General features: G+C 60.0%; 4 protein-coding genes across 17 annotated transcripts in view; 3 read left to right on the forward strand and 1 right to left on the reverse strand.

Moving 5' to 3' along the window:
- The first annotated feature begins 114 nt into the window (after window positions 1-114).
- On the forward strand, window positions 115-11060 carry SRPK3 (SRSF protein kinase 3). 5 transcript variants are annotated; one of them, XR_009464087.1, is made up of 17 exons: window positions 115-333; window positions 426-504; window positions 1487-1610; window positions 2980-3088; window positions 3377-3464; window positions 3543-3630; window positions 4081-4187; window positions 4730-4895; window positions 5261-5286; window positions 5372-5573; window positions 6568-6777; window positions 7052-7152; window positions 7484-7591; window positions 7843-7912; window positions 8928-9020; window positions 9468-9864; window positions 10083-10150. XR_009464087.1 is itself a non-coding variant. In XM_059733055.1 (16 exons), exons 1-16 carry the CDS (start codon window positions 170-172, stop codon window positions 10265-10267), a joined length of 1917 nt encoding a protein of 638 aa, XP_059589038.1. In that variant the 5' UTR covers window positions 118-169; the 3' UTR covers window positions 10268-11060. The 5 variants fall into 5 exon arrangements, 4 of the variants coding, with proteins under 4 accessions (XP_059589041.1, XP_059589038.1, XP_059589037.1 ...); XM_059733055.1 differs by lacking the exon at window positions 9468-9864 and having other exon boundaries at window positions 118-333; window positions 7055-7152; window positions 10083-11060; XM_059733054.1 differs by lacking the exon at window positions 9468-9864 and having other exon boundaries at window positions 120-333; window positions 10083-11060.
- A 156-nt stretch (window positions 11061-11216) lies between these two features.
- Window positions 11217-17929, reverse strand: IDH3G (isocitrate dehydrogenase (NAD(+)) 3 non-catalytic subunit gamma). Of its 10 annotated transcripts, none has more exons than XM_019490921.2 (16): window positions 17714-17920; window positions 17541-17623; window positions 17138-17252; window positions 16398-16427; window positions 15575-15601; window positions 15403-15500; window positions 15180-15292; window positions 14352-14412; window positions 14000-14132; window positions 13625-13806; window positions 13352-13454; window positions 12940-13086; window positions 12720-12814; window positions 12142-12202; window positions 11554-11630; window positions 11217-11391 (listed from the first exon to the last, which is right to left on the reverse strand). In XM_019490921.2, coding segments are annotated over exons 2-16 (1257 nt in total). In that variant the 5' UTR covers window positions 17555-17623; window positions 17714-17920; the 3' UTR covers window positions 11217-11390. The 10 variants fall into 10 exon arrangements, 8 of the variants coding, with proteins under 8 accessions (XP_019346466.1, XP_014453411.2, XP_019346465.1 ...); XM_014597925.3 differs by having other exon boundaries at window positions 13625-13758; window positions 17714-17917; XM_019490920.2 differs by lacking the exon at window positions 12142-12202 and having other exon boundaries at window positions 17714-17926.
- Window positions 17930-18069: 140 nt separating this feature from the next.
- On the forward strand, window positions 18070-21334 carry SSR4 (signal sequence receptor subunit 4). Its single transcript, XM_006269023.4, has 6 exons — window positions 18070-18178; window positions 18964-19082; window positions 19465-19539; window positions 19842-19931; window positions 20151-20216; window positions 21185-21334. Exons 1-6 carry the CDS (start codon window positions 18106-18108, stop codon window positions 21287-21289), a joined length of 528 nt encoding a protein of 175 aa, XP_006269085.1. The 5' UTR covers window positions 18070-18105; the 3' UTR covers window positions 21290-21334.
- Window positions 21335-22173: 839 nt separating this feature from the next.
- L1CAM (L1 cell adhesion molecule) overlaps window positions 22174-24233 on the forward strand; it is a 32857-nt gene continuing 30797 nt past the window's right edge. Inside the window, exon 1 of the mRNA XM_059733035.1 lies at window positions 22174-22264. Within this exon, the coding sequence (XP_059589018.1) occupies window positions 22207-22264 (58 nt within the window). The 5' untranslated portion in view covers window positions 22174-22206. The remainder of the gene's footprint in view (window positions 22265-24233) is intronic.

Below are 24233 nucleotides of genomic sequence, written 5' to 3' on the forward strand. Positions count from 1 at the left end.
AGGTGGGGGGTATCATGGAAGTGGGGGGCGGGGCTGAAGGGGAGATTGCCCTTGATTATGGGGGTTCCCACGCGTAATATGGGGAGGGCTGTTTCCTCCTCTCTCCCTCCACCCGAAACTTGGGCGGAGGTGTTTTATGAGGGACTAGCCCCGCCAGCCCGCGTTCGCCATGCCCATCACCCCTAACCCCGCCCTCGTTTCAGTACCCCTCCTCCCCGCCTATCCCGGGCCGGTCTTCGCTGTTTCCCTCCCCATGGTGGGGGCAGCGCATGCGCAGACTCTCCGGACGGCCCCAGCAGAACGTTGGGGGGGGTACCATGAGCAGCAAGAAGGGTAAGCGCGGGGGAGAGGGAAGCAGAAGGTGGGGCAGGGGGGTCTCCCCAGCTTGGGACACCCCCCCCCAAACCTGCCCCTGCCCCCCCCAGGTGCAGGCAGTGCCCAGGGCAAGAAGGGGAAGAAGCGGCACAAGAAGGAAAAAGGGGCAAAGGGGGCAGCGCTCCCAGGGTGAGTGGGGCGGGGGGCTGCAGGTCAGGAGTGAGGGGCACAATGGGGAAAGGCAGCTGGCTCGGGAGTGGGGGAGAGGTTGCATATAACAGGGGGACCCCTGTACCCCCTTCTAGCCCGGTGTGGGGGGGTAGCCCCTTCAGCTTTTGAGGGGTTCCTGGGTCCCCTCCCCCTCACACACATTCCTGAGCTGCCTTCTGCAGCAGCTGCCCCAGCCCAGGGTTATTTTTAACCCCTGACGCAGGTGGGGGGTGAGGTGATGGCTATATCGGGATGTGGGCATCTCAGCATGCACTGCGACTCTGCTTCTGCCCAGGTGTGGTGGGCGGAAGACCCCCATTATACCCGACCTACCCCAGACTCAACTCCATGCTGGGGTTCTGTGTTCTATTTGGCTGTGTCCCCCAGATTCAGCTGCATTGAGAGATCCCTGTTATACCCAGTTGTTCCTGACCCCACACAGCTGTAGCGAGGGGTCCTTGTTATACCCTGGTCTGCTCAGTCTTATCTGGGTCAAGAGACTCCTATTATACCCACCCATGTCCCCCATGCCAGACAACTGCCTCCAGGTCTCCCTGTTATATAGTTGGCCATACCCCCATGATCAGCTGCATGGAGAGACCCCTGTTAAGCCCAGCTGTGGCCCCCTACAGACTCCACTGCATCCTGGTCCCTGTTGTATACAGCAATGCTCAGACTCGGCTGCATTGAGAAACCCCTGTTATACTCACCTAGACAAGCTCGAGACTCAACTTCACTGAAAGGTCCCTGTTATATCCAGTCCAGTCACACCCCAGACTCAGCAGCATCCAGGTCTCTATTATACTTGGTTGCGCTGGCCCCCCAGACTCAGCTGCATGGACAGACCCCTCCCTGATACTCAGTGCATATGGGTCCCTGTTATATCTAGCTCTGCTCCCCACCCCTGGGTGCCCATGTTAGAGTCTGGTCTCTCACCCCTTCCCTCCTCCCCAGCACACAGGAGCCAGCACCGAAGCCGCGTGGCACCACTCCACCCTGGGCCCCACCCCTCCCATGCCTGGTGGGGGCAGGGCCTCTGGGCTCAGATGATGAGGAACAGGAGGACCCCGCAGACTACTGCAGAGGTGGAGGGGTGGGGGGGGGTATCACTGTGCCCAGAGGGGGCCTGAGGTGGGAAGTGCCCAGTTGGGAGGAGAAATATGGGGCAGGGAGGAACCACTGTGATGGTGAGGATATGGGGTGGGCTGTACCATGTTTATAAGGGAGAGGAAAAGCTGGGAGATAACAGTGTGTGTGTGTGGGGGAGGGGGGAGAGTTGGCACCAAGTGTGCTGTACCATGGGGGAATGTGGCAGGGGGGCTGGGAGGTACCACTATGGTTGTGGGAGGGGGAAAATTGGGGTATTGGGATGTTCCACTGTGATTGTGTGGGGGATGGGTGGAGTACAGGGATCTGGGTTTTCCATTTCCCACAGAAAAATGGAGAAAACCACAGATTTCCTCTTTTCATCAGAGAAAATATGGATTTCTCCTTTTAGCAGAGGAACTGGTGGATTCCCTGCTTTTGCGAACAGCTCTGCAGACTGGCTGAGCTCCAGCCTGCAAAAGCTGTTTGCAAACAGGGTGGGAAACCCCCAGCCCTGCCCAGAGGGGGAGGGGGAAGGGCGGGGCCTGAGGCGCTCAGCCTGCCAGGGCTCTGCTCTGCTCAGTTCAGTCTCACTTTTCTAGAGCCTGTGTGGTAAGTGGGTCTTGCAAGGGATTGGGGGCCCCTCTGGCAGGACAGGGGTGGGGAGGGGGTTGCAGGTCATGGCTGGGGGCCCTGGCGGGGCTGGAGGGAGCCAGGAGCCAGGCCCGCCCACACCCAAGCAGGCAGAGCAGTGGGAGAGCTGGCTCCATGCTGCTTTTGCTGCAGCTGCCTGCTGTTGGGGGCAGGGAGCTGCAGACTTGGTTCCCTGGCCTCATAGCCCTGGCATTTGTGGGCCCCTCCCGCAGGGCTGGCGGGGCAAGAAGCACGAGTAAGGTGGGGGGGCTGTTGTGGGGGAAGTGAGGGGCACTGGTAGTATTGGGGGGCTTTGGGGGCAGTGAGGAGCACCAGCAGGGCTGGGGGGGGTGCTGCAGGGGGCTTTGGGGGATTACGGTAATGGATTTTGGGGTTTTTGTCAGAGAATATGCAATTTTTTTTATAAGAGAAGACCAGGGTCTCTCATATAACTGGGCTGTAGAGAGCAGAGAAAGACGGGAGATACCAATATTCCTATGGGGTAGACTGGGCTGTGCCACTTCAAGCAGTGGGGGGGTTATAGCATAGGAATTGGGGTGGAGGGTTTGGAGGGTGCTGTACTATGAGGATGAAGGGGGGCATGGCACAGGACAGGTGGATGCAGCCACATGCAGTGGCTGGCAGTTAGGGGGGGGTGTGGAATACAGCCCAGATTGTACTACTACTCAGCTGGGGAGGGGTGTCAGTCATCCCCCCCCACCCCATGCCCCCCAGGCGGGTACTACCCGGTGCAGATAGGGGACCTGTTCCATGGTCGCTACCATGTGGTGCGCAAGCTGGGCTGGGGCCACTTCTCCACCGTCTGGCTCTGCTGGGATATCCGGTGAGCAGGGCTGGGGGTGGAGCCTAGAGAATGGGTGGGGCTATGGGGGCCTGGGTGGTGGGCGAAGTGAACTCTAGGCTGGGGATGGAGGCTGAAGAGGGGGAGGGTCATGGGGCGGAGCGTCGGGCAGGGGCTGTGAAAGGGGGCAGGGCCTGAGAAAGGGGGTGGGGCCTAACAGCTGTGGGTCAGGGTCTGGAAGGATATGGGACTTGGTTTCTCCAGGCAATGGGAGAGGCATGGAGGGGCACCCAGATGCCTGGGTTCCCTCTTACCACCCAACCCCCACAGGCGGAAACGGTTTGTGGCGCTGAAGGTGGTGAAGAGTGCTCGGCAGTACTCTGAGACGGCAGCTGACGAGATCCGGCTGCTCAAATGCGTGAGGACCCCCACTGACCCCTTCAGGTCCCTCCCCCTGTGACCCTCCTCACTGACCTTTGACCTCTCCTATCCCCAGGTGCGGGACTCAGACCCCAGTGACCCCAAGCGGGACAACATTGTGCAGCTACTCGATGACTTCAAGATCTCAGGGGTCAACGGCGTCCGTATCCTGCCAGGGAACCCAGGCGTCCCAGCTTCTGGCCCAGTTCTCCCTGCTCTAAAAACTACCCCCCACTCCCCTCCTAGAGAACCCAGGCATCCAGGCTCTGAGGCCCTGGTACTCTTAACTACTACCCACTCCCCAGACAGAGAACCCAGGCATGTGGGACCCTGCCCACTCTGTGCTAACCACTACCCCTTACTGCTCTCCCAAGGAACTCAGGTTTCCAGGCCCCCAGCACCCCCTCACCTCTCCAACACTTAGGATTGAACCCAGGTTTGGGAGCCCTCAGCCTCCCACTCTGATCCCCACCCCCAGCCTCCACTTCCCTACCAGAGCAGAGAGAGAACCCAGGTGTCGAAGCTCCCAGCCTGCCCTGCTCTCAAGCCCAAGCCCCCATTCCCCTCCCAGGAAAGCCAAGCATCCGGTTGCTCCTTGACTGCCCCCCCCCCAGACGTGTGCATGGTGCTGGAGGTTCTGGGCCACCAGCTCCTCAAGTGGATCATTAAGTCCAACTACCAGGGGCTGCCGCTGCTGTGTGTCAAGAGCATCCTGCGCCAAGTGGGGACCCAGGCATCTTCCCCACCCCTCAGAACTTCATTTCCCTCCTACCTCTGGGGGCGGGGGAGGGTGAGACATACAAGGCTACAAAGCCTAAAGGGAGCCAGGGCTGGATCTCACTGGTCTGTATAGTCCTATGTCTATGGGAGACATAGGAGTGTCTGAGGGGACCTGGGGGGTCCTGGAAGGGTCTGGGGCCCCAGTCCATGTTCCCCTGTATTGGTTTCCTATTTTCCCTCAGTGCCAAATAGACTATTGGAGGCCCAGGCAGGGGTTTGGGGCTATGGAGGAAGCTGGGGGATCTTGTGGGGGTGTCCAGACATCTGGGTTCTTTCTGGCTAAAGCAGATCCAAGGGAGGACATGGGGGGTGGTAGGGTTCCAGGGGGGACTTGGGGGACCCTGACCAGGCTTGGTTTATATAGCTGTATATTGGCCCTTCATCTACTACATAGGATGGGGGTTGTTGGGGGGGGGGAGGGGGTTCAGGGGGACCTTGACGTCCTGCCCAGGTCCAGTCTCTATAGGTCAGTGCCTATGGCAGGTGCTGGAGGGCCTGGACTACCTGCACAGCAAGTGCAAGATTATTCACACAGACATCAAACCTGAGAATGTGCTGCTGTGCGTGGGCGATGCCTATGTCTGGCATCTGGCAGCTGAGGCCACACGCTGGCAGCAGGCAGGCGCCCTGCCGCCCTCGGGCTCTGCAGGTGTCACTTGGGTGCCGGGGTCTCTACAGTTTTGGAGGGGAGGCCGGGAGCCTGGATGCTGGGGTTCTCCTGGGGGGAGGGGGGAAGTAGGGGAGCTGGGAGTCTGGATGCCTCTGAATGGAGTGCAGGCTGGGGAGGGGGAAAGGGATGGGAGCCTGGACACCTGGGTTCCTTGGGCAGGCGCTGGGTCTGTAGCACCTGGGTTGTCTAGGTGGGGCTTGGGTGAGGGAAAGGTGTCCCAGATGCCTGGCTCCTGTGAGAGGGTTAGGGTTACGGTTGGAGGGCAGGAGCCTGGGTTTTTTGGGAGGAAGGGCAGGGGGGCAGCCTGAAAGCCTGAGGTTCTCTCTCCTTCCCCCCTGCTGCAGTGAGCTCGGCTCCCCAGGAGATCCTGGTGAGTCTCAACTCTGACCCCTGCTGACCCCCTTATTTGTGGGAGACTGAGTGCTCCCCCAGCGACCCTTGCCTTCTAACCCCAGGGCTCAAGGCCTTCACGGGCCCGGCGGAAGCGGCAGCGCCGACGCCGGCGCCGGCAGGGGCAGCTTCTGGCAGAGCGACTGCGGGACCTGGCTCAGCTACAAAAGCTGGCTGTGGACGGGCCGGGCCAGGCCCCACCCGTTTTCCCAGACCCCGCCTCTGCAGCCTGGGGCGGCTCCTCTGACGAGGGGGGAACGGACAGTGGTGAGAGGAGGCAGGGCTAGGGCCAATGGGGTTGTGAAGGGAGGGGCTTGGGGTGGGGCTAGGTGCTTGGAGGGAGGAGCTTAGGGTCTGGGCAGGGCCCATGGTGGGGGGGGCTAGTAACTTGGGGGCAGGGCATCATGGCCCCAGAGCCTCCTAGGAGCTTAGGGGTGTGGCTGGGACTTATGGGGGCAGGGCTAAGGACATGGGAATGGGGCAAGGAATCTGGGGCATCCTAGGGGTTTACAAGGTTGGGCTAGGATCTTGGGAGCAGGGCATGCAGATCTTGGGGGCAGGGATAGGTGCAAGTGGGTGGAGTTAGCTTGGGAGTGGGGCTAAGGATTTGAGGATGTGGCTAGGAGCTTGTGGGTGTGTTGGTATGGGGGTGGAGCTTGGGTGTGGGTGGGGCTTTGGGGGGCAAGGCCAGGGGCATGGGAGTTGAGAGTGGGGCTGGGAACTAGGGGTGGGGCTAGGAGCTTGGGGGTGTGGTTGGGCATAGGGGAGGAGCCTGGGGTGTAGATGGAACTTCTGGCAGTGCTATAGGATCTTGTGGGTGTCACTAGGAACCAGTGATTGTGGCATGGAGACCCTGGGTGGGTGGCTAAGAGTTTGTGGGCATGGCTAGATGTAGGGGAGGGGAATGAGGTGTGGGTGAGGCCTGGGGTGGGGATAGGAGCTTGGGGACATGGCTAAATTACTGGGGGCGGGACTAGGAGCTTGGGGGCTGCAATAGAATTACGCCATGGCTCTGCACCAGGGATTGGGGTCTGGCAGCAGAGCTGGGGTTTGGGGGCAGGACTGGGAACCAGGGGGTGGGGCTTGGGGTGGGACTAGGGACCTCTGTGACTGGCTGGGAACCAGAGGGCAGGGCATGGAAGCCCTGAGGATGAGGTTAGCTTCAGGGTGGGACTGGCCTTAAGGCATGGCTATGGGGCAGAGCTAGGAACTTGGTGGTGGAACCAGCCCCCACACTGACCCCAATATCTCCCCCCTGCAGAAGTGCCCCCCCCCAGCCGAACTTCATCGTCAGGCTGCTACACACTGGGCCCAGGAGGCTCAGGAGGGGGGACACCTGGGGGCTCCACAGGTTGGGGCATGTGTCCCCCATCTGGATCTGACTCGCTGCTGTCACCGACCTCAGCCTCAGTCTCAGGGCTCTCAGGGGCCTCAGGGCAGCGTGAGCTGGGAGGTCTGCGTCTGCCTCCAGGTGAGACTGGGCTGGGAAGCTCAGGGGAACTGGGGAGCTTGTGAGGGGCTGAGGGGTCTGTAGTGGTGGCAGGAGAGGGTCAGGGGTAGCGCTAGGCTGGAGCAGGCCTGGGAAAACGGGAGGAGGGGGTAGGAGGATCCTGTGTAGGTGTGGGCTGGGGCAGCTGTAGGTTAGGAAGGGCCATTAGGAGGTGGCTGAGGGATAAGGGGGTCCTGGGAGCTCTCATGGTTCTGCTGAGGGGTGCTGACCTTTGGCCCCTGACCCTTGCCCCTAGCAGAGTGGGGGGAGCTGCCAGGGCTGGTGAACCCACTGGACCCCCGCAATGCAGCTCGTTTGCGGGTCAAGATCGCAGACCTGGGCAATGCCTGCTGGGTGGTGAGCCCCCTCCAGATGCCTGGGTCCCTCTTGGCTTGTGGTGGGGGTATCCTCCTGGACTTGTGGGTTCTTCCTGATTGTGCTGGGGGGGGGGGGGGGGGGCGGTGCTCCTGGACGCGTGGGTTCCCTGCCAACCTGGGGATGTCCCAGATGCCTGGGTTCCTTCCTGGCTTGAAGGCAGGTGAGTCTCCTGCAAAACTGAGGTCCCTCAGGAGGAGGGGCTTCTCAGACACCTGGGTCCTCTCTCCTGGCTTGGGGGTGGGTGGGCATCTCCTGGGCTGGGCAAGGGGCTCCTGGATGCCTCGGTCCCTCAGATCCCTCCCTACCCCAGCACAAGCACTTCACGGAGGACATCCAGACGCGGCAGTACCGAGCCCTGGAGGTCCTGATTGGCGCTGGCTACAGCACCCCCGCTGACATCTGGAGCACTGCCTGTGTGGTACAGTCTTTCTGGATGCCTGCTTCCCCCTGCCATGTGCTAGTCTCCTAGAGACCCTTCCCTTGGACTCCTGGGTCATTGAAAGCTCCACCCCGCATATACCTGGGTCTCACAGGCCCCCCCTGGATGCCTCAGTCCCCTAGAACCCTCCTCCGTGGACACCTGCATCACTTAGAGCCGCCCCTCCCAGATACCTGGGTCCCATAGAGCCTGCCCCAAGGCTACTGACCCCTCTCTTTTTCCTCCCCCAGGCCTTTGAGTTGGCAACAGGCGACTATCTCTTTGAGCCGCACTCGGGTGATGACTACAGCCGTGATGAGGGTGAGGGGGCTGCAGAACCCAACCAGGCAGCAGGGCAAGAATGGGGGCAGTGGGGCACCCAGGGAAGGGAGGACCCAGGAATCTGGGGAGGGGCTGTAGGGGATCCAGGTGTTTGGGACATTGGGGAACCCAAGCATTTGTGACCCAGCCAGATGGGGTGGAGGGGTGGGGCAAGACTGAGCGGGCAACGGGGCCCAGATGCCTGGGAGAGAAGGGACTGAAGGCATCTCGGCCCCAGCTGGGCAGGGAGACGAGCAGGGTGCAGTGGGGGACCCAGGCATCCAAGAGAGGGAGGGGGTCAAGACATCTGGGAGCAGATCAGAGGAATCCAGGTGTCTGGGACACAGTTGGGAACGGGGGGCAATAAGGGATCTGTGTGTCCAGGAAGAGGGGCCCTGGACATCAGGGACCCAGGCAAGTGGGGTAGGGGAGCAGGACTGTAGGAAGCAATGGGGGACCCAGGCACCCGGGAGAGAGGGAACCTAGGTATCCCTGCATTTGCTGAGCAGGGGGACAAAAACAGGGGACCTAGACATCTGGGAGAATGGACCCAGGCATTTGGGCAGGGGTGATCCAGGTGTCCAGGACATAATTAGACAGGGGGGCAACAAGGGATCCAGGCATCTGGAAGAGGGAAGAATCCAGGCATCTAGGACCCAGCCAGGAAGCAGAGGCAAGAGCAGGAAGCAATGGGAAACCCAGATGTTCAGGAGGGGGAGGGGCCCCAGGTAGCCAGGATCCAGCCAGGTTTGGGGGTGGGGCATGAGGGACTCAGGTGTCCAAGAGATGGGGTGGGGGACCCAGATGTCTAGGAGAGGGAAGGACCCAGAGGTCCAGGACTCAAGTAGGCAGGGGGACAAGAGTGGGGGCTACAGGGGACACAGGTGTCCAGGAGAGGCAGGGAACCCAAGTTTCAGGAAGAGGCAGGACCCAGGCACTTAGCTGGCAGGTGGGCAAATGAGGGAGGCAGGGAACTAGCAGGCAGCTGTAGCTGATCTTTGATCTCTGACCCCAGATCACATAGCCCATGTGATTGAGCTGCTGGGCGAGATCCCGTGCCACTTTGCCCTCTCTGGGCGCTACAGCCGCGAGTTCTTCACCCGCCGTGGTGAGGAGGCGGGCAAAGGGTTGGGGCAGGGGCTGGGGGTCAGGGATGAGGCTATGTGACTGGGGCCTTGGGGGAGGGGCTTGGCCCTGTGGGCAGGGCCTAAGGCTGTAGGGAAGGGGCATGGGGCAGAGCCTGGAGTTGTGGGGGTGGGCTTTGGGGCTCTAGGCAGGACTTCGTGCCTAAGGGGTAGAACTTAGTAGCTGTAGCTGTAGTCTGGGAGCTTGGCTGTGGGAGGGGCTTGGCACCTTATGGACAAGGTCTGGGGCTGTGAGCAGGGGTGGGGTTTTGGGCTGTAGGCTGGGTCCTTGTGAGCAGGGCATGAGAGATGTGAGTCTGGCCTGGGACCTTGGAGGGGCAGGGTTTCTTGGCTGTGGCTGGGGCCTGAGGTCTTAATACAGGGGTAGGCAACATGGCAGCTCTGGCTGATGTTCAAACTCCATTTCCCAGCAGCCCATGCCTGTGTCATTGCAGCCAGTTTCCATGGAGACCCCAATAGCAGGGTGCCATGACAGTATGAAGCCAGGGTTTCCATAGGGGCAGGCTGCAACAGTGCTGACAGGGTGTGCTGGCTGGGCAGGAAGCTGCTCTGCAGCTGGCCCTGGGATCCTGCAGTAGTGACTGTGTGGGGCAGAGCCACAATCCACTGCCTGCACATCCTTGCCCAGGCATGTGGGCAGTGGATTACGCCGTCACTGCTGCATGATTCCAGCCCGGGTGCAGGTCTGAACCCAGTTGTGTGCCCTGCCAGCACTGCTGGGGCTGGTCTCCATGGAAACCAAGGCCTTGCACTGTCATGGTGTCACTGCTACTGGGGTCTCCATGGAGAACGGCTACAACCACAGAGGTAGGGGCTGCAAAGAAGTGAGTCCATTGCACGGCCCATGGTCCTGGGCCCTTAGGGGTGGGGCTTTTAGGTGTGAGGCTTTTAGGTGTGGGTAGGGCCTGCTGTGAGGCTTACCAAGCATGGGCTGGGCCTGGGGTTTTGTGGGACTGATTGTGGGTGGGGTTTGGGTCTGAGGGGAGGGGCTGGCATCTGACCCCAGCTCCGGCATTGGCCCCCAGGGGAACTGCGGCACATCCAGGGGCTGCGGCCATGGGGGCTCCGTGATGTCCTGCTGGAGAAGTATGAGTGGCCACTGGAGCAGGCGGCTGCCTTTGCCTGCTTCCTCCTGCCCATGCTGGCCCCTGAGCCTGCCCGGCGCCCTACTGCTGCCCAGTGCCTTGCCCACCCCTGGCTCCACCCTTAACAACTGCCTAGGACTCTGATGTCCAGGCAAGATGGACCCAGGCAGCGGAGAGGAGAGCGCCCAGGCCGTTGGAGCTGAGTGCAGCTGTCCTAGGAACCCAGGCATCTGGGTGAGGAGGGGCCCAGGGCTTCTAAGCATCTAGAAGCAGAGAAGAGGACCTAAGTATCCACAACCCAACCACCGCTGCCCCGTACCTTTCCCCTCCCTGAGGCCTGGGTCCATTGAGACAGGGCTGGGCAAGAACCCAGGCTCCTAAAGACAAGGCATCCAGGACCCATCTAGTACCATCCAGTGCCTTGCCCCCCAAGGTCTTCTAGTACCTGGGGAACTCAGGCATCAGGGATCGAGTTGCATCTCACTGCTTCTGTCCAGAGCTGGCTCCACCCCTAGGAACCCAGGTGCCTGGGCCTGTGCCCCACTCCTGCCTCAAGAACCTGGCATCCAACTCAGGAAAGGACCATCTTCCAACCCCATCCTTCATTCCTTTAGGACACAGGGATCGAGGCTGTCCTGGCCCTTACTGTACCTCAGGGAACCCAGGAGTCTGAGACAATCGTCCTCCTCCCCCCAGTCACCATCTGCCTCAGAGACTCAGGTGTCCCAGCCAAAAGTCATTAGCTTCCATTGGTACAGAAGGAACCCAGGCATTTGGCCATTTCTCCTCCCTGTCCCAAGCACCAGGGACCCAGGTATCTAGGCTGTCCCCAGAGGGAGAGGAAGGCAGTAGTGTGTCACGCGCGTGTGTGTGTGTAAGCATGTCTGCATGGCACAGGAGTAAAACCCTTTGGCAGGATGGAAGCCTCAGCCTGATCCTTCAAGGGCAGAATGCAGGTGTTTGGGGTCCAAACCCCCCTGCTCTCATCCACCAGCCCTTCCTCCCCACCCAGGGAACCCAGGCATCTGGCCTTCTTTTTCCACCCCCCAAGCAGCAATTCAATCCAGGCATGCAAGCAGGCAGAAGCAAGTTTACTGCACGATCACTTACTATAAACATAAGCAATGACAGAGAGGGGGGAGGAGGGCGGCTAGCTCCCCCCCCCAATCCTGAGGTCCCCCTTAAGTGTGGGGGAAGGAGCAGTGGCAAGGCCCTGGAGCAATAATGTCATCGTAGTGGACAAAGGCATCTGACACAGAGACAAAGGAGATGGTAAGAGGGGGACCCAGGTGTCCAGGCTCCCAGACACCCCAAGTCCTGAAGTGATCAAGGTGTCTGGGCTCCCCACTGCACATTGGGGCCCAAAGTCTGGGCTCCCAGCCCCTGGGGAAACTCAGGCACCTGGACTTACCATGCCCGTAAGTGGCGCAAAATGGACTGCACGGCCTCCGATGTGGTGCCCTGGCCCCCAATGTCAGGTGTGTGGGTCTGGAGGGGGGGAAACAGACTTGAGATGGGGCTTCAACCCACCTCACAGACCAGGCTCTGCCCCCATCTTTCTCCCCTGGGCTTTAGCCTTCCCCGGCTGAAAAGGCTCCAGCGCTCACAGGATGTGGCTGCCAAGCCTGGAGGCAAGACTTCCTGTCTGCCTGTCACTCAGAGAAGTGGGACCCCCTCCTTACCCACTTCTTGTCCAAAAAGGCAGATTTCCTGTCTGATTGGCAGCAGGGAGGTGGCATTGCTAAGCAGGAAGTCCCAATCGGAACAGAATTTGCTGTTCAGCCCCTGGGACAGGAAGCTGGTGAACAGGGTTCCACCCCTCCCCTGAGTGCCAAAGATGCAAGACTTCCTGTTGTTTGACAGCAGAGAGCAGTATCTCTCGGTAGGGAGGGATTTCCTGTCCCAGGGCACCACCACTGGTGGAGAGGAAGGGATTGGCTGGAACTTCCTGAGCTAAGGCCCCACCATTGGTGAGGAGGAGGAAAGGAGCAGAACTTACACTCTCATTGTCCAGGGAGGCAAGGACAGCCTGGCGGATGGCAGAGGCATAGCTATGGAGCCTGGGGGGCCAAAGTCAGAGTGAGGCAAGCCCCACCCACTACATGCTGGCCCCACCCACACCACAATCTTGTCTGTGGTGGTAGAGCCACTTCACCCTCCTCAGTGGGTGGAGCTAAAAGCAAAGCCAGTTCACAATGCCAGTCAGTTGGAGACAAGGGGGGTAGTGGTTACCAGAGCACTAGAGTCCACAGCCCACCCCCTACAGGGGGAGGAGCAAGAAGCCACACCCACCCCACCAGAAACCACCTACAGGATACCTGGGCTGTGTTGTCCCAGCTGCAAAGACTTAAAGGGGTGGAACCAAAGTGACTCAAGCCCCATCCACTTCACTGGGGTGGAGCCTGCTTAGGCCCAGCAAATGTCAGTCAAGTCCTGTCCACTGCAAGCTGACCATACTGGGCTGGGGAAGGTCACTCAGTGAGCCAGAGGCCTCAGCCTACTTAAGCCACACCCATGCTAATACACCCCCCACCCACTGCAAGGATAGGAAGGGGGGGTGGCCAACGACAGACTCACTTGAGGTGGTCGAGCATCATGCAGCTGGCCAGGAGTGTGGCTGTAGGGTTGGCAACATTCTTGTGAGCAATGCTCTTGCCTGTGTTGCGGGTGGCCTGGTGCAGGGGGAAAAGGGGGGAAGGGGCAGGATGAGTCACCCAGAACAGCCCTTGGAGTGCCCATCCCAGCTTGTGGCCCCCCCACCTGGTGTCCCTCACTCCCAACCTGCAGCCCCAAATACCGTCTCAAACACAGCATAATCGCGCCCATAGTTGGCACCAGGCACCAGCCCAGGGCCGCCAACCAGCCCAGCACAGACATTGTTGACAATGTTGCCATAGAGATTAGGCATCACCATGACATCAAACTGCTGGGGGCAGGACACCAGCTGCAGGAGTGGGGGGGGGGGGGGGAAATAAACCAGTTAGTGCCCAGACACCTGGTTCCCTCCTCTCCTGGCAGTTCAGAGGCCTGGGGGTTTTCCCAAATGCCCAAGTTCCCTACTTGGGTTCCCTCCCAGCCTGGAGGCTTCCTGGACACCCAGATCCATGAGGTGACCTGGTGACTTCCCACATGTGTGGGATCCCTCCTAGCTCTTGGAGCTGGAGACTCCCAGATGCCTGGGTCCCTCCCCCATCCGCCAGGGTCCCCACCTGCATGGTAGTGTTGTCCACAATCATGCTCTCAAAGGCAATGTTGGGGTAAGCGGCTGCCACCTCCCGGCAGCACTGCAAGAAGAGCCCATCCCCCAGCTTCCTGCCCAAGAAAGAGGGGCAATTAGAGGGGCCAAGAACCACCCCCCTCACCTGCCCCACCTCCAACCAGGCTCCACTCGCCTGGCCAGGCCCTGTACCCCAGCAATGCCCACATGGAGCTATGGAAGACTGATTCCGCCCCCTTCAGGCCTTGCCACTAGCAGCACCCACATGATGTTGGCTTTGTGCACAGCTGTGACCTTGCGGCGCCCAGTGGCGTTGGCCAGGCGGAAGGCATAATCCGCAATGCGCTGCGATCGTTCTGCTGTGATGATCTTCAGGCTCTCTACCACGCCTGCCACACTCTGTGCCAATGTGGGGGCAGGGTCAGGACACATGGGTTCTTTTCCTGCCTAGGTAAGAAGCAGGGGAAAGGGATAGGAGCAGGGATGACTGCCTTCTGTGCCCCCCCCCCCCCCAGTTATCTAAGGGCAGGGTCATGCTAATAATAAATGGGGCACGGTTCCTCCTTGTCCTCAGAGAAGCATGGCATTCAGGAGAGAAGGCAGGCAGCTGGAGGCCCAGATGGACGGGAGCAGGGCACACCTCGTGCTCTAGGCTGCTGTACTCGCCCTCCGTGTTCTCCCGCACAATGAGAATGTCAATGTCTTGGTGCCGTGTCTCCACTCCAGGCAGGCTCTGGCAGTGGATCACATTGGCATAGAGATCCAGGCTGGTGCTAGGGGCAGGGGGAGAGAGGGGTCAGGGACCTCCAGATATTCCCCATAGCCCCTGCTGCCCCTCACTCATGACCTGCAGGCTCCCCCATCACTTCATATTGCCCCTCACTCCTGACTCTCAGCCCCTGCACCACATGGTGCCCTCGTGACCTGCAGCCTCCCCATAAGCCTGTTGTGACCCTGACTCTTGACCCACAGGCCCCTTTCCCCCTCCTCACCGGATGATGTGGTTACGGGATTTATGGGATGGTGGCAGGTAGTGGTTGGTCTCGATGTTTCCTGGCAAGGGCAGAAACAGGTCAGAGCTGTGAGGCAGCTAGGGTGGGGCTGGCTCTCGCCATAACAGTGTTGGGCTGTGGCTGGCTCAGCGGTGGGTGACAGACGCTGGATATAGTGCCCCCAGGCTGCAGCTGACTCCGAGGTGGGCCATATGGAGCTAGGTAAAACAGGAACCCAGTGCAGCTGGCTCTGGGGTGATGTCAGGGGCTGAGTAAAATGAGAATCTCAGGCTGCATCTGGCTCTAGGGGGGATATGGGTCTCTCTAGCCCCCCAGCCGCAGCTGGCTCTGGGGTGAGTATAACAGGGCCCAGGCTGTGGCTGGCTCTGAGGAACACAAGCTGCTGGGTAGAACAGATCCACAATGCAGCTGGCTCAGGGATAGGGAGGATCTCCAGCCGTAGGATGTGGCTGGGGGAGAAGCTGCTGAGTTCTATCTGGTCCCAGAGCTGCAGCTGCCTTGGGGGGGAAGGGACTGGAGCTGAGTATAACAGGGACCTGGGGATGCAACCAGCTGTGGTATAGGGCTGGGTATAACAGTGGTATGGGATGCAGCTAGCTCTGGGGTGTGGTGGGGTGGTGGATATAACAGTGCTGCCACAGTGCAGCTGACTCTTGGGTAGGTCACTCTGGCTCTACAATGCAACTGGCTCTGGGGCAGGGGGTTCTCTCCAGGCTCCACCTGGCAAGGGGCAGAGGGGAAGGACTGCAGTCCCCTGGCTGTGGCTGGCTCTGGGGTGTGGTGACAGCAGCCATATAGAACGCATACCTTTGAGGGCGACGCCATTCCGGCGAATGGCCATGATGGCGTTCTCCATGTCATCCTCAGGTGCCTCTGAGCTCACGCGAACCTCCTCAAAGTCCACCGGAACACATGCGTGTCTGTGGGGAGAGAGGGATGCCTGGGTTCCCTCCTAGTCTGGGAGGGGGTGGGGGCTGGGATGTAGTGCAGGGTTTACAGAGAAAGCCACCTCCTTGCCTCTGCCCAGTACCTGAACACCTCTTTGACATGCAACATGAGCTCTGGGCCGATGCCATCACCTGGGATCATGGTCACCATGTGGCGGCCCCCATACTTGGCTGGTGGAGGCTGCGGGAAGCATAGCAGTTACAGGGGACCCAGGTGCCTGGGCTCCCAGCCCCCCACATAACAGTGATACTCACAATGGGCTTCTGCTGGGAGCTGCTAGACTGACGGATAGATGTAGGAAGCAAGAGATGCTGTTAGTTTGGTGCAGAGGGGGGTTTATGGGGGACTCCCCCCAACCCTAACAGCTCCCCCAACTACCCCATAGCTCCCCTATCCCTTAAGATACTCCTCCACAACTGCCCCTTGCCAGGCACCTGGGGTGTAAGTAGATTAGAGCTTGGGGGCTGGAAGCATAGAAAAGGACAATTTTCTTGCAATTTCCCAGTTGGTCTAATAAAAGCTATAATTTTGGAATCAAGAGTTCTACTTTTTTGTATGTCTTCTATGGATCCCCCCTCTATTTCAGGAGAAGGTGGATCACAGCAGGCCAGGGCTGGGGCCCAGATGCCTGGTTTCTCTTCCCAGGCTCAGGTAGAGGTGAAGAGGGGGGATCTAACTGGGTTAGAACAGAGTTGGGGATTGGGAACTTAGACACCTGGGCTCCCTCCTAGTTTTGAGGGGCAGTGGGGGCCAGCTGGTTAGAGTTTGGTAACTCAGACACATGGGATCTCTTCCTGCTTTTGTGATGTGCCTTAACCATCCCAGACTCCCTCACATGGGCTTGGAGCAGGTTGGGGTTAGGAACCTGACACCTGGGTTCCTTCCCAGTTTTGGGGAGGGGGGGGGGGCACTAGGGGGCTATAAAACAGGCAGGGTGGGAACCCAGATGCCTGGGTTCTCTCCCTGTTCTTGGATGGGAGGCTGTGGATTGGGCCAGGGGGGAAGCTGAGCACCCAGATGCATGGGGTCCCTGTGCTCTTGGATGGAGGACGTGGGCAGTGATCATGCTGGACTCACTGCCGTCATGCTACAGCAACTGGTCACCACCTGGGGAAGAGAGAGAAGAAAGGGTTAAAATAGGGGAAGAGGCCTGGATTCTTTCCCTGATCTGGGAGGCGACTGGGAACCAGGACCCCAGGCTCTTTCCTGGGTCTGGGGGAGTGGTCAGAGCATACTGTGGTCCTGGTTCCACCTCTTGCCCCCTGATGCTCGCCCCAGAGGATTCTGGGACAAAACAGGGGTCTCCCTGGAGGGGCCTGGGAAGGCAGCTGCAGCTAAGCCCCCCCCATCATAGAGACATGAAGAGGATCCAATCAGAAGCGAGTTGGCTCAGTTGTGTCTTCCAGGGATCAATCAAGTGCAAGCCCTCACCCCTACAAGTAAGACATTGTTATGTATCCCCGCCTTCTTTCACTGCGGCAACCAATCAGAAAGGGGCATTCTAGCCTCATCCCGCCTCTCCAAAGAGAAAAACTGTCCCGAAGCTTCTCTTGTCATCGGCAACACTTTTCTCCTTCGTCCCGCCGTCCATCCTATACGTATCTAATCCCCATCCAGAGCTTGATCTCGCCTCCACGGGGCGAGCCAACCAATCAGAACACGGTTTGGGATTTTCATCCAGCCCATTCCAGCGTCTCCCAGCCAACCAGCAGCCTCGCTCCTGACCGGGAGTCCTTTAAGACTTCACACCAACCCCACCCGCACACTTGCCGGGACCCCCCTGGCCTTGCCATCATATCACACCCCGCCCCGCTCACCGAGCGAACCCCTAACAGCGGCGCACGCCACACCCGCCTTGGTGCCTTCAGAACCACCGCCATTACAACTCCGTCCGAGACCCGCTGCCTCTTGGAGATCTTGCGGGATTTCGCCCTAAAAATCACGCGAGACGTGAGGTGAGAGTTCTCGCAAGAACTCATTGAGCGACACTGAGCCTGCGCAGTAATGGGGTCTTTCGCCTTTTGCTGCCATTTTATAGCTCAGATTACATGCTTTATAGGCAGACAAGGTTCCTTGGGTGAATTTGATATTTTTTATTAGACCAACCCAAATGGTTGGAGAATAGTTATTAAGCAAGCTTTCGGGTTCAAAAACCCTTCGTCAGGCTAAGGAAGTTTCAGCAGTTGGTGTGGAATGAAAATGCTTTATAGGGGCACTCACAGCCGCATACGCATACGAACGGAGTGGGTCTTTTATCGCGGGTGCCCAAGCTCAATAAGTTGCGGTAGCCATTTTTTTCTTCCCTATTGTAGTCGGAAGACAGGTAATATCACGGAAAAGCTGTTGCGCAGGCGCAATGGCTCAGCTGTGATTTCCACCCCCTTGCTCCTTACTACTCAAGTCGCAGCCGGCGGTCATTTCCTCATTTAAAGACGGAACCTTTGAGTTCCCCACACGCTGTCGCGCGACACCGCACGGAATGAGACGAAACAACGCGTTGCCGCTCCCTTCAATCCCTCTCTGTGATATTTCTCGCGCAGCCTATACACCAGAAAACGCCCAACGCCCATTTTTTCCCCCTCCCTGCTTTCCTAATGCACATGCGCAGGGCGTCCCGGGTAAAGCCGCGTTTTAGGGACTCCGACGTGACCCTCTCCTTCCCCGAACTCTGATTGGCTGGGTTGCGTCGCGGCCGGCCCGCTGAATGGCTGAGGCGCCCGGGTCTCCATCCCTTTCCCGTCGGGCCCCGCGACCGTAGTTCTCCTTTTCGCTGGATCGGACCAAGATGGTGGCGCCGAGGCGGGTTGCATTGCTTTTGGCGATGGCACAAGTGCTGCTGGGCTCGGGCGGGGCCACAGGTACCGGCTCCCCGCCCCGGACGCCTGGGTCCCTGCCCTTGAGGCCAGAGCAGCCGGAGCCCGGAGTGGGGGAGGGTCCCGGATGCCCGGCGGGGCGGTCCCTGACTCCAACCCCGGAGTCTCCGCCTCCCTCGCGTGATCCGGGCCACGGCCCCGTGGGACCTGTGCACGGGGTGAAGCCCGGAAGGTCCTGGCTGCTCGCTGGAGCGGGACCGCGGCAGCTGCACGGCTCCCCTGTAGGGGCCCACCCGGGCTCACGGGCTGGGGTGAAGCCCCCCAGAGGCTTTTGGCCCCCAAGGCCCAGGACTAGGTTAAAAACCCTCCGGGGCTGCTCCCACTAATTGGGGAATGTATTATCTGGGGTGCAGCCTCTGTCCCTGAGCCAGGCCCCCCACAGGGTCCTGATTCTGTCATGAGCTGGGGTGAAGCTCCCCTGCCATGAGGTTCTGGGGCCCTGTCTGTCATTCCGCCCCCCTGCCATGGGACAGGGACACCTCCCCACTCCCCCCCCCCCTCTGGTGCAGCTCCCCCATGGCTTTGGGAGAATTGGGCCCCATAAGTCATGGGGCTTCACCCCCAGCTCATGGCCTTCCCCCAGTCCCTGCTCCTCTCCCAGCTCACAGGTTCCTTCAGGTCTTGCCCCTAGTGCTCCCTGGCACAGCCCACATGGTGTCAGAGACTCCCCTTGGCTTTAGGAGACCTGTGACTTCCACCCCCCACCACCCTTAACCTCCCCTGGGTTGTGCCCATATTCCAGCTCACAGGTTGCCCTCCTGTCCCCCCAGGGGAGCCATGCCCAGAGCCGCAGGTGGTACCATCCTACTATACCACATCGGATGCTGTCATCGCTGCCGAGAGTGTCTTTATCGTTGAGATCTCTTTGGCCTGCAAGAACGGTGCTCAGGTGCCCTCTGCTCTCTCCCCACCCCTGCACCCTGAATACCAAGGTTCCCTGTGCCCCAGGGGACAGTTGAGTGCCTGGATGTCTGGGTTCCCAGTGCCTGAATGCTGGGGTTCCCTGTGGGGGCAAAGCTGGGTGCCTGGATGCTTGGGTTCTCTATGGCCAGGGGGCAGAGCTGGGTGCCTGGAAACTGCAATTCCATGGACCTTGGGGTTGCATGGTGCTGGGTGCACAGAAATTTGAGGTCACTATTGGGGGGGGGGGGCAGGGCTTGCCACACAGCAGGGTAGGGGGCATAGCTAAGTGCCTGGATGCCTAAGTTCCGTCTGTGGTGGGCAGCCCAGATGCTTGAGCTCCCCCTCAGATAACCTTCTATGACTCCCAGAATGTGGCGCTCTATGCAGATGTCAATGGCAAACAGTTCCCGGTGACAAGGGGCCAGGACATTGGGCGCTACCAGGTGCGTGGGGCCAAGATGCCTCGGTTCCCCGGGGGGGGCAGTGAGGGCCTGGGGGTGAGCACAGTGGGGACTGGGCACACGGGTGCCTGGATTTGCTGGGCAGATACTGAGGGCTGGAAGGTGGGTACAAGGGGCTTGGGAGCCTTACATACCTGGGTTCCCTGAGAGGGGAGTGGAGGTTGGGAGATCAGAGCAGGGGGGGCTGGATGCCTGGGTTCTCTGGGTGAGGAGTGAGGGCTAGGGATGCGAACAGGGTAGAGCTGGTCTCCTGGACACCTGTGTCCCATTGCCCACACCCCCAGGTGTCCTGGAGCACAGAGCACAAGCTTACCCGGTCAGGCACCTATGAGGTGAAGTTCTTTGACGAAGAGTCATACAGTGTCCTGCGCAAGGTGAGCAAGGCTCAAATGTTGTGGTTCTCTGGGACAGTGGGGACTGAGGGTGGGGCTGGGAGTCAGGGTGCCTGGGTTCCCTCCTGTTATGTGGAGGGGGCAGGGGTGGTCCCACAACCTTCTCATTACCACAGCCCTCCTTGGCAGCTTGGGAGTGGAGCTGGGGGTGTGGGCAGGGGCTTGGGGGTGAGGCCTAATGGTCTATTCCTTCCCACCCAGGCCCAGCGCAACAATGAGGATGTGTCTAAGATCCAGCCTCTCTTCACAGTCAATGTGGAGCATCGGGTGAGGGTTGGGAGCCTTGGGGTGGGCAGGACCACCAGGGAGGGCCAGGGCCTGAGGGTGTTATTAAATCATTGGGGCCCAGCTGTGAGTCCAGGGGTCAGGTCAGGTCTGGCCTAGGGGGCAGGGCCTGGAGAAAGTGGGTGGAGTCTGGGGCAGGGTTTGGGCAGGGGAGTGGCCATTGTGGGACCTCTTGACTGGGGGTGGGACCTCAGAAAATAAGGAGTGGGCCCAGGTGAGGAATGGAGTTTTGGCTAGGCTGGGGTGGAGCTTGGGGATATGTGTGAGTCCTAGGGCCCAGTGGGTCAGGCTGGCCCTCTGGGGATGGCTCCAAGGGAGTCATATAGGGTGACTGCTTCTCCCCATTAACCCCTCATTTCTCCCAGCTTAGCTGGGCCTATGGGGGATCAGGGGCAGGGCCAGGGGTTTGCATATCATTATCTCCCCCTCTGCCACAGGCCTAGCTGCACTGTGGGGGGCTGTGCTGGAGGAGATTGGGTAGGGGCGGGACCAGGGCTTCCTCACCCCTCTGCCTTCTATGGGGGGGGGCTTTCATGAGCTGTGCTGGGGTGGGGCCTGGGGTAGAGGCTTTGCATCTCATTAACCCTGTGTCTCTAACTCATGCACATCAACCCGCAATGGGGGACCGGTTCAGTGAACTTGGCTGGGGGGATTTGGGGAGTGGGATGAGGGTGCTGGGGTAATCCTTATCTCATCTTATATTATCATCATTATTATGCCACATAGCTCCATCTCATTAACCCTTCACCTCCCACAGTCATGGCAAGGCAGTAGGGCTGGAGTGGGGCTTGCATCTTATTAATATGATGCTTCCCTGTCTCATTAAATTTGCATCTCCTCTATCTCATTAACTCTTCATCTCCCAGTTTCCTGGCCAGGAGGAAAAGGAGTAGACTAGGGGCTGGGGCAGGGGACCTCCCATCTCATTAACCCCCTTCCTGTCTCCACAGGGTGCCTGGACAGGGCCCTGGGTGTCCAGCGAAGTGCTGGCGGCTGCCGTGGGACTCGTAGCTGGGTACCTCGCCCTCAGTGCACGCAGCCGCCTGCAGGCCTGACCACGCCTCCCCCCCATCTGTCAATAAATGTCAGCCCTGCCCCCAGCCCTGGTTCCCCGTGCTGTGTTTTTTGGGGATGGAAAGGCTGCAGGCTCAGCACAGGTGTCCAGCCTCCCAGTTCTGGTCCTGGAAGTAGGTCAGCACAGAAGAATCCAAGCTAGAGAGCATGTCTGTGGTTTGGGACAAAGGGGCACCATAGGGAGGTAGGCTGTGGATCTGGAGTGAGTGGCATCCAGGGCTATGGGTGGGGCACCAGAGGGGGGGTGGGCAAGTGAGGGGTGTTGCCATGTCTCTGAGTGATATCACCAGGCAGTGACCTCCCATCAGGCTGGTATTAACTGCACAGTGTCCTGGATCCTGCTGCCCTGGGTAGAAGTGGAAGCTGGGCCCTCAGACACCTGTGTTCTCTGAGAGCAGAGTAGGGCCTGGGGGTGAGAGCAGAGAGGCTGGGCACCTGGATGCCTTGGTTCATTCCCTGCTCTGGGCTGGGTTGGGAGTTCCAGGCTGGGAGAATTCTGGGGGACAGCTTGATGCCAAGGTTGGGGGGGGGGGGTGTCTTGTGGCCCTGCCCTGGCTCATAGTGACATCACAGGGTGATGTCATAGATGGTTGACGTTAACCCTCTGTGTGCTGTGGAGCCTGCCAGGCCCTATAGATAAGATGGGTGTGGCACCCCCACTTCCAAGGTCTGAGCCCAGCCTGGGTTCTTTCCCTGTCTAGCTCCTTTCCTAGGAAATTCCCACAGCTGGAAAATTCCAGGAGGAGGGGGGCGGGGGCTCCTGACGGGGGTCAAAACGCCTGGGTTTTCCGTCAGGCCTGCTGCTCCATCCCCCCACTTACGCGCCTGTGCTCCTGGGGGGTGGGGGGAGGGGCGCGACCGAGGCGGGGCATGGTGGGGGCGGGGCCGTTGCTGCATTATGTCACCGCCGCCGCAGAGCGGAGCGGAGCTGGCAGTAGCCGCCGCCCCGGGCGCAGGTAGGAGCCGCCCCGATCCCATAGCGCTCGGATGCCTGGGTTCTCTCGGGGGGTCTTGGACGCCCGGCCGCTGTATGGGGTGGGGGTCTCGGGCACCTGGGTTCTAGTGTGTGCGTGTTGTGAGGGAGGATGCTCCGACGCCTGGGTTCCCTGTGGGGGCGGGTCTCGGATGCCTGGGTCCTGTAGTGGGAAACGGCGATGCTCAGACGCCTGGGTTCCCTGGATGCGTAGGGCTCGGTCGCCGGCGGCGGAGAAGCGTGTGCGCGCGTGTTTGGGGAGAGGAAGGTGCTCTGACGCCTGGGTTCTCTAGGGGGGCGGGGCTCGGACGCCGGGGTTCCCAGTGCGGCTGGGTGTGTCGGGATGGGTGGGGCTGCGGGGCGCTACCTGCGGCTGTATGTAGGGGCTGGTGCCTACAGTGTATCCCAGGTCCATGGTGTTGCAGTGTGTCCCTTGCATGTCCAGGGCATGGGGGACCCTTGTCGTGTTCAGGAGTGTCATGATGTGGCATGTCGCAGCATATCCCAAGTGTGTGGGGCCATAGCACGGCATGTCTCCAACCTATTCTGTTGTGACCAGTCATGGATTGGGTGTGTTCTGGCATGTCTCAGGCGTTTTGTAGCATGTTGTTGCGTGTCCAGGGTGCCCAGGGCCTGCTTGGGTCAACACCCAGGTGGAATCCAGACACAACTACACACCACAATACGCCTGTTGCATCCCCACATGCTAGCATGGCCCTGTGGGTTACAGTGCCTGGGGCCACATGTGTGTCGGGCTGCAGGGGCTAGACATGTGTGTGTCAGTCCTGCTTTGTGCCCATGGTGTGAGCCTAGGGCAGCGGGGGCCTAGACGCTTGGGTCCCCTGGTGGTTGGGGTGTAAGCAAATAGCCCCCACTTCCCCTGTTGGTGTCTGCGTGGCCATGGCATATCAAGCCGTACAACTGCTGGGTGGTGGGGGGTGGCTCTGGGTGCGGTCATGGCAGCCAGGACTGGGGCCAGAAGGGGAGGGGCCAGGGGTGGAGGTGCTGCCTCCCAGTGCCTAACCTGCTCCAGCTGCTGGGGACCCTTGTGGGAGACCCGTGGACTGGACTTCACGTGGGACTGACCCCAGCCAAGATGGAGAACCCAGGCGTCTGGACCCCAACCCACCTTTCACCCTGCAAACCTCCTCTCCCAAAGAACCCAGGCGTTGGAGCTTCCCCCACCTCTCTTTCGAGTCCAGAAAATTACCCGTTTCCTTCATGGCTCTAACATCAAGCATCTTGTGATGGAGCAGGATCTTGCCCACACCCCACCCCCCTCCCCAGAGCCCTGCGATGCCCCTTGCTCCCGACCTGCAGCCTCACCTATGTCCTCCTAGTGCGTGACCCACAGCCCCAAGGTCCTTTCTGCAGCAGGTGGGGGGCAGGGCAATGTGGCCACTTGTAAGCAAATCCCTATGGTGGGGTGGATATTTGCAGGTGTGTGTTTGTGTGTGTACAGGGAAGGGGGGAGGAGCAGAGATGAGGAAGGAACCCCAGCATCTGGGTTCCTAGCCCCCTCTGCTCTCATCCCCTCAGCCCCACTTTCTCCCAGAGAATCCAGGTGTCTGAGCATCTCCATGGTGGGGGACACCCATCAGAGCTGGTGACCTGCAGCCTCGGAGGTGGTGTGGGGGTGCAGTCAGCCCTCTGGGTGGGGATAGGTGATGTGGAATGAGAGCAGGGGGACTGGAAGCTCAGAGCCTGGGTCCTTGAGCCCCTTCCTGGTTTTCACCCCTGTCACCCCTCTGGAATCTGGGCTGGGCCTTCAGGACAACAGCACTGTTGTCCCCTAGCTGCCCCCTCCCCTTCAAGGGGGGGCTGCAGGTCAGGAATGAGGGGCACTGCGGGGGTATGGTGTAGAGGGAGGTGCTGCATTAGATTAACCCCTTCCTGGTCAGCCTCTTCCCCTCCTCTCCTCCCCCATTGGTGCCTATAGGGTCTTTGTAAGG

Source organism: Alligator mississippiensis, chromosome 8, assembly GCF_030867095.1.
Source record: "Alligator mississippiensis isolate rAllMis1 chromosome 8, rAllMis1, whole genome shotgun sequence".
NCBI classification, from domain to species: Eukaryota; Metazoa; Chordata; order Crocodylia; family Alligatoridae; genus Alligator; species Alligator mississippiensis.

Excerpts from the sequence above, each read along its gene's own strand:
- SRPK3 (XM_059733054.1), top strand. The coding sequence starts at position 170 with ATGCCCATCACCCCTAACCCCGCCCTCGTTTCAGTACCCCTCCTCCCC. Across the intron at positions 3,465-3,542 it reads AGATCCGGCTGCTCAAATGC|GTGCGGGACTCAGACCCCAG; the intron begins GTGAGGACCCCC and ends TCCTATCCCCAG. Across the intron at positions 4,896-5,260 it reads GCCGCCCTCGGGCTCTGCAG|TGAGCTCGGCTCCCCAGGAG; the intron begins GTGTCACTTGGG and ends CCCCTGCTGCAG.
- IDH3G (XM_019490920.2), bottom strand. Across the intron at positions 13,807-13,999 it reads ACAGCAGCCTAGAGCACGAG|GCAGGAAAAGAACCCATGTG; the intron begins GTGTGCCCTGCT and ends CTTCTTACCTAG. Across the intron at positions 11,392-11,553 it reads TTGCGCCACTTACGGGCATG|ATGCCTTTGTCCACTACGAT; the intron begins GTAAGTCCAGGT and ends TCTCTGTGTCAG.
- SSR4 (XM_006269023.4), top strand. The coding sequence starts at position 18,106 with ATGGTGGCGCCGAGGCGGGTTGCATTGCTTTTGGCGATGGCACAAGTG. Across the intron at positions 19,083-19,464 it reads CCTGCAAGAACGGTGCTCAG|AATGTGGCGCTCTATGCAGA; the intron begins GTGCCCTCTGCT and ends TATGACTCCCAG. Across the intron at positions 19,540-19,841 it reads AGGACATTGGGCGCTACCAG|GTGTCCTGGAGCACAGAGCA; the intron begins GTGCGTGGGGCC and ends CCACACCCCCAG.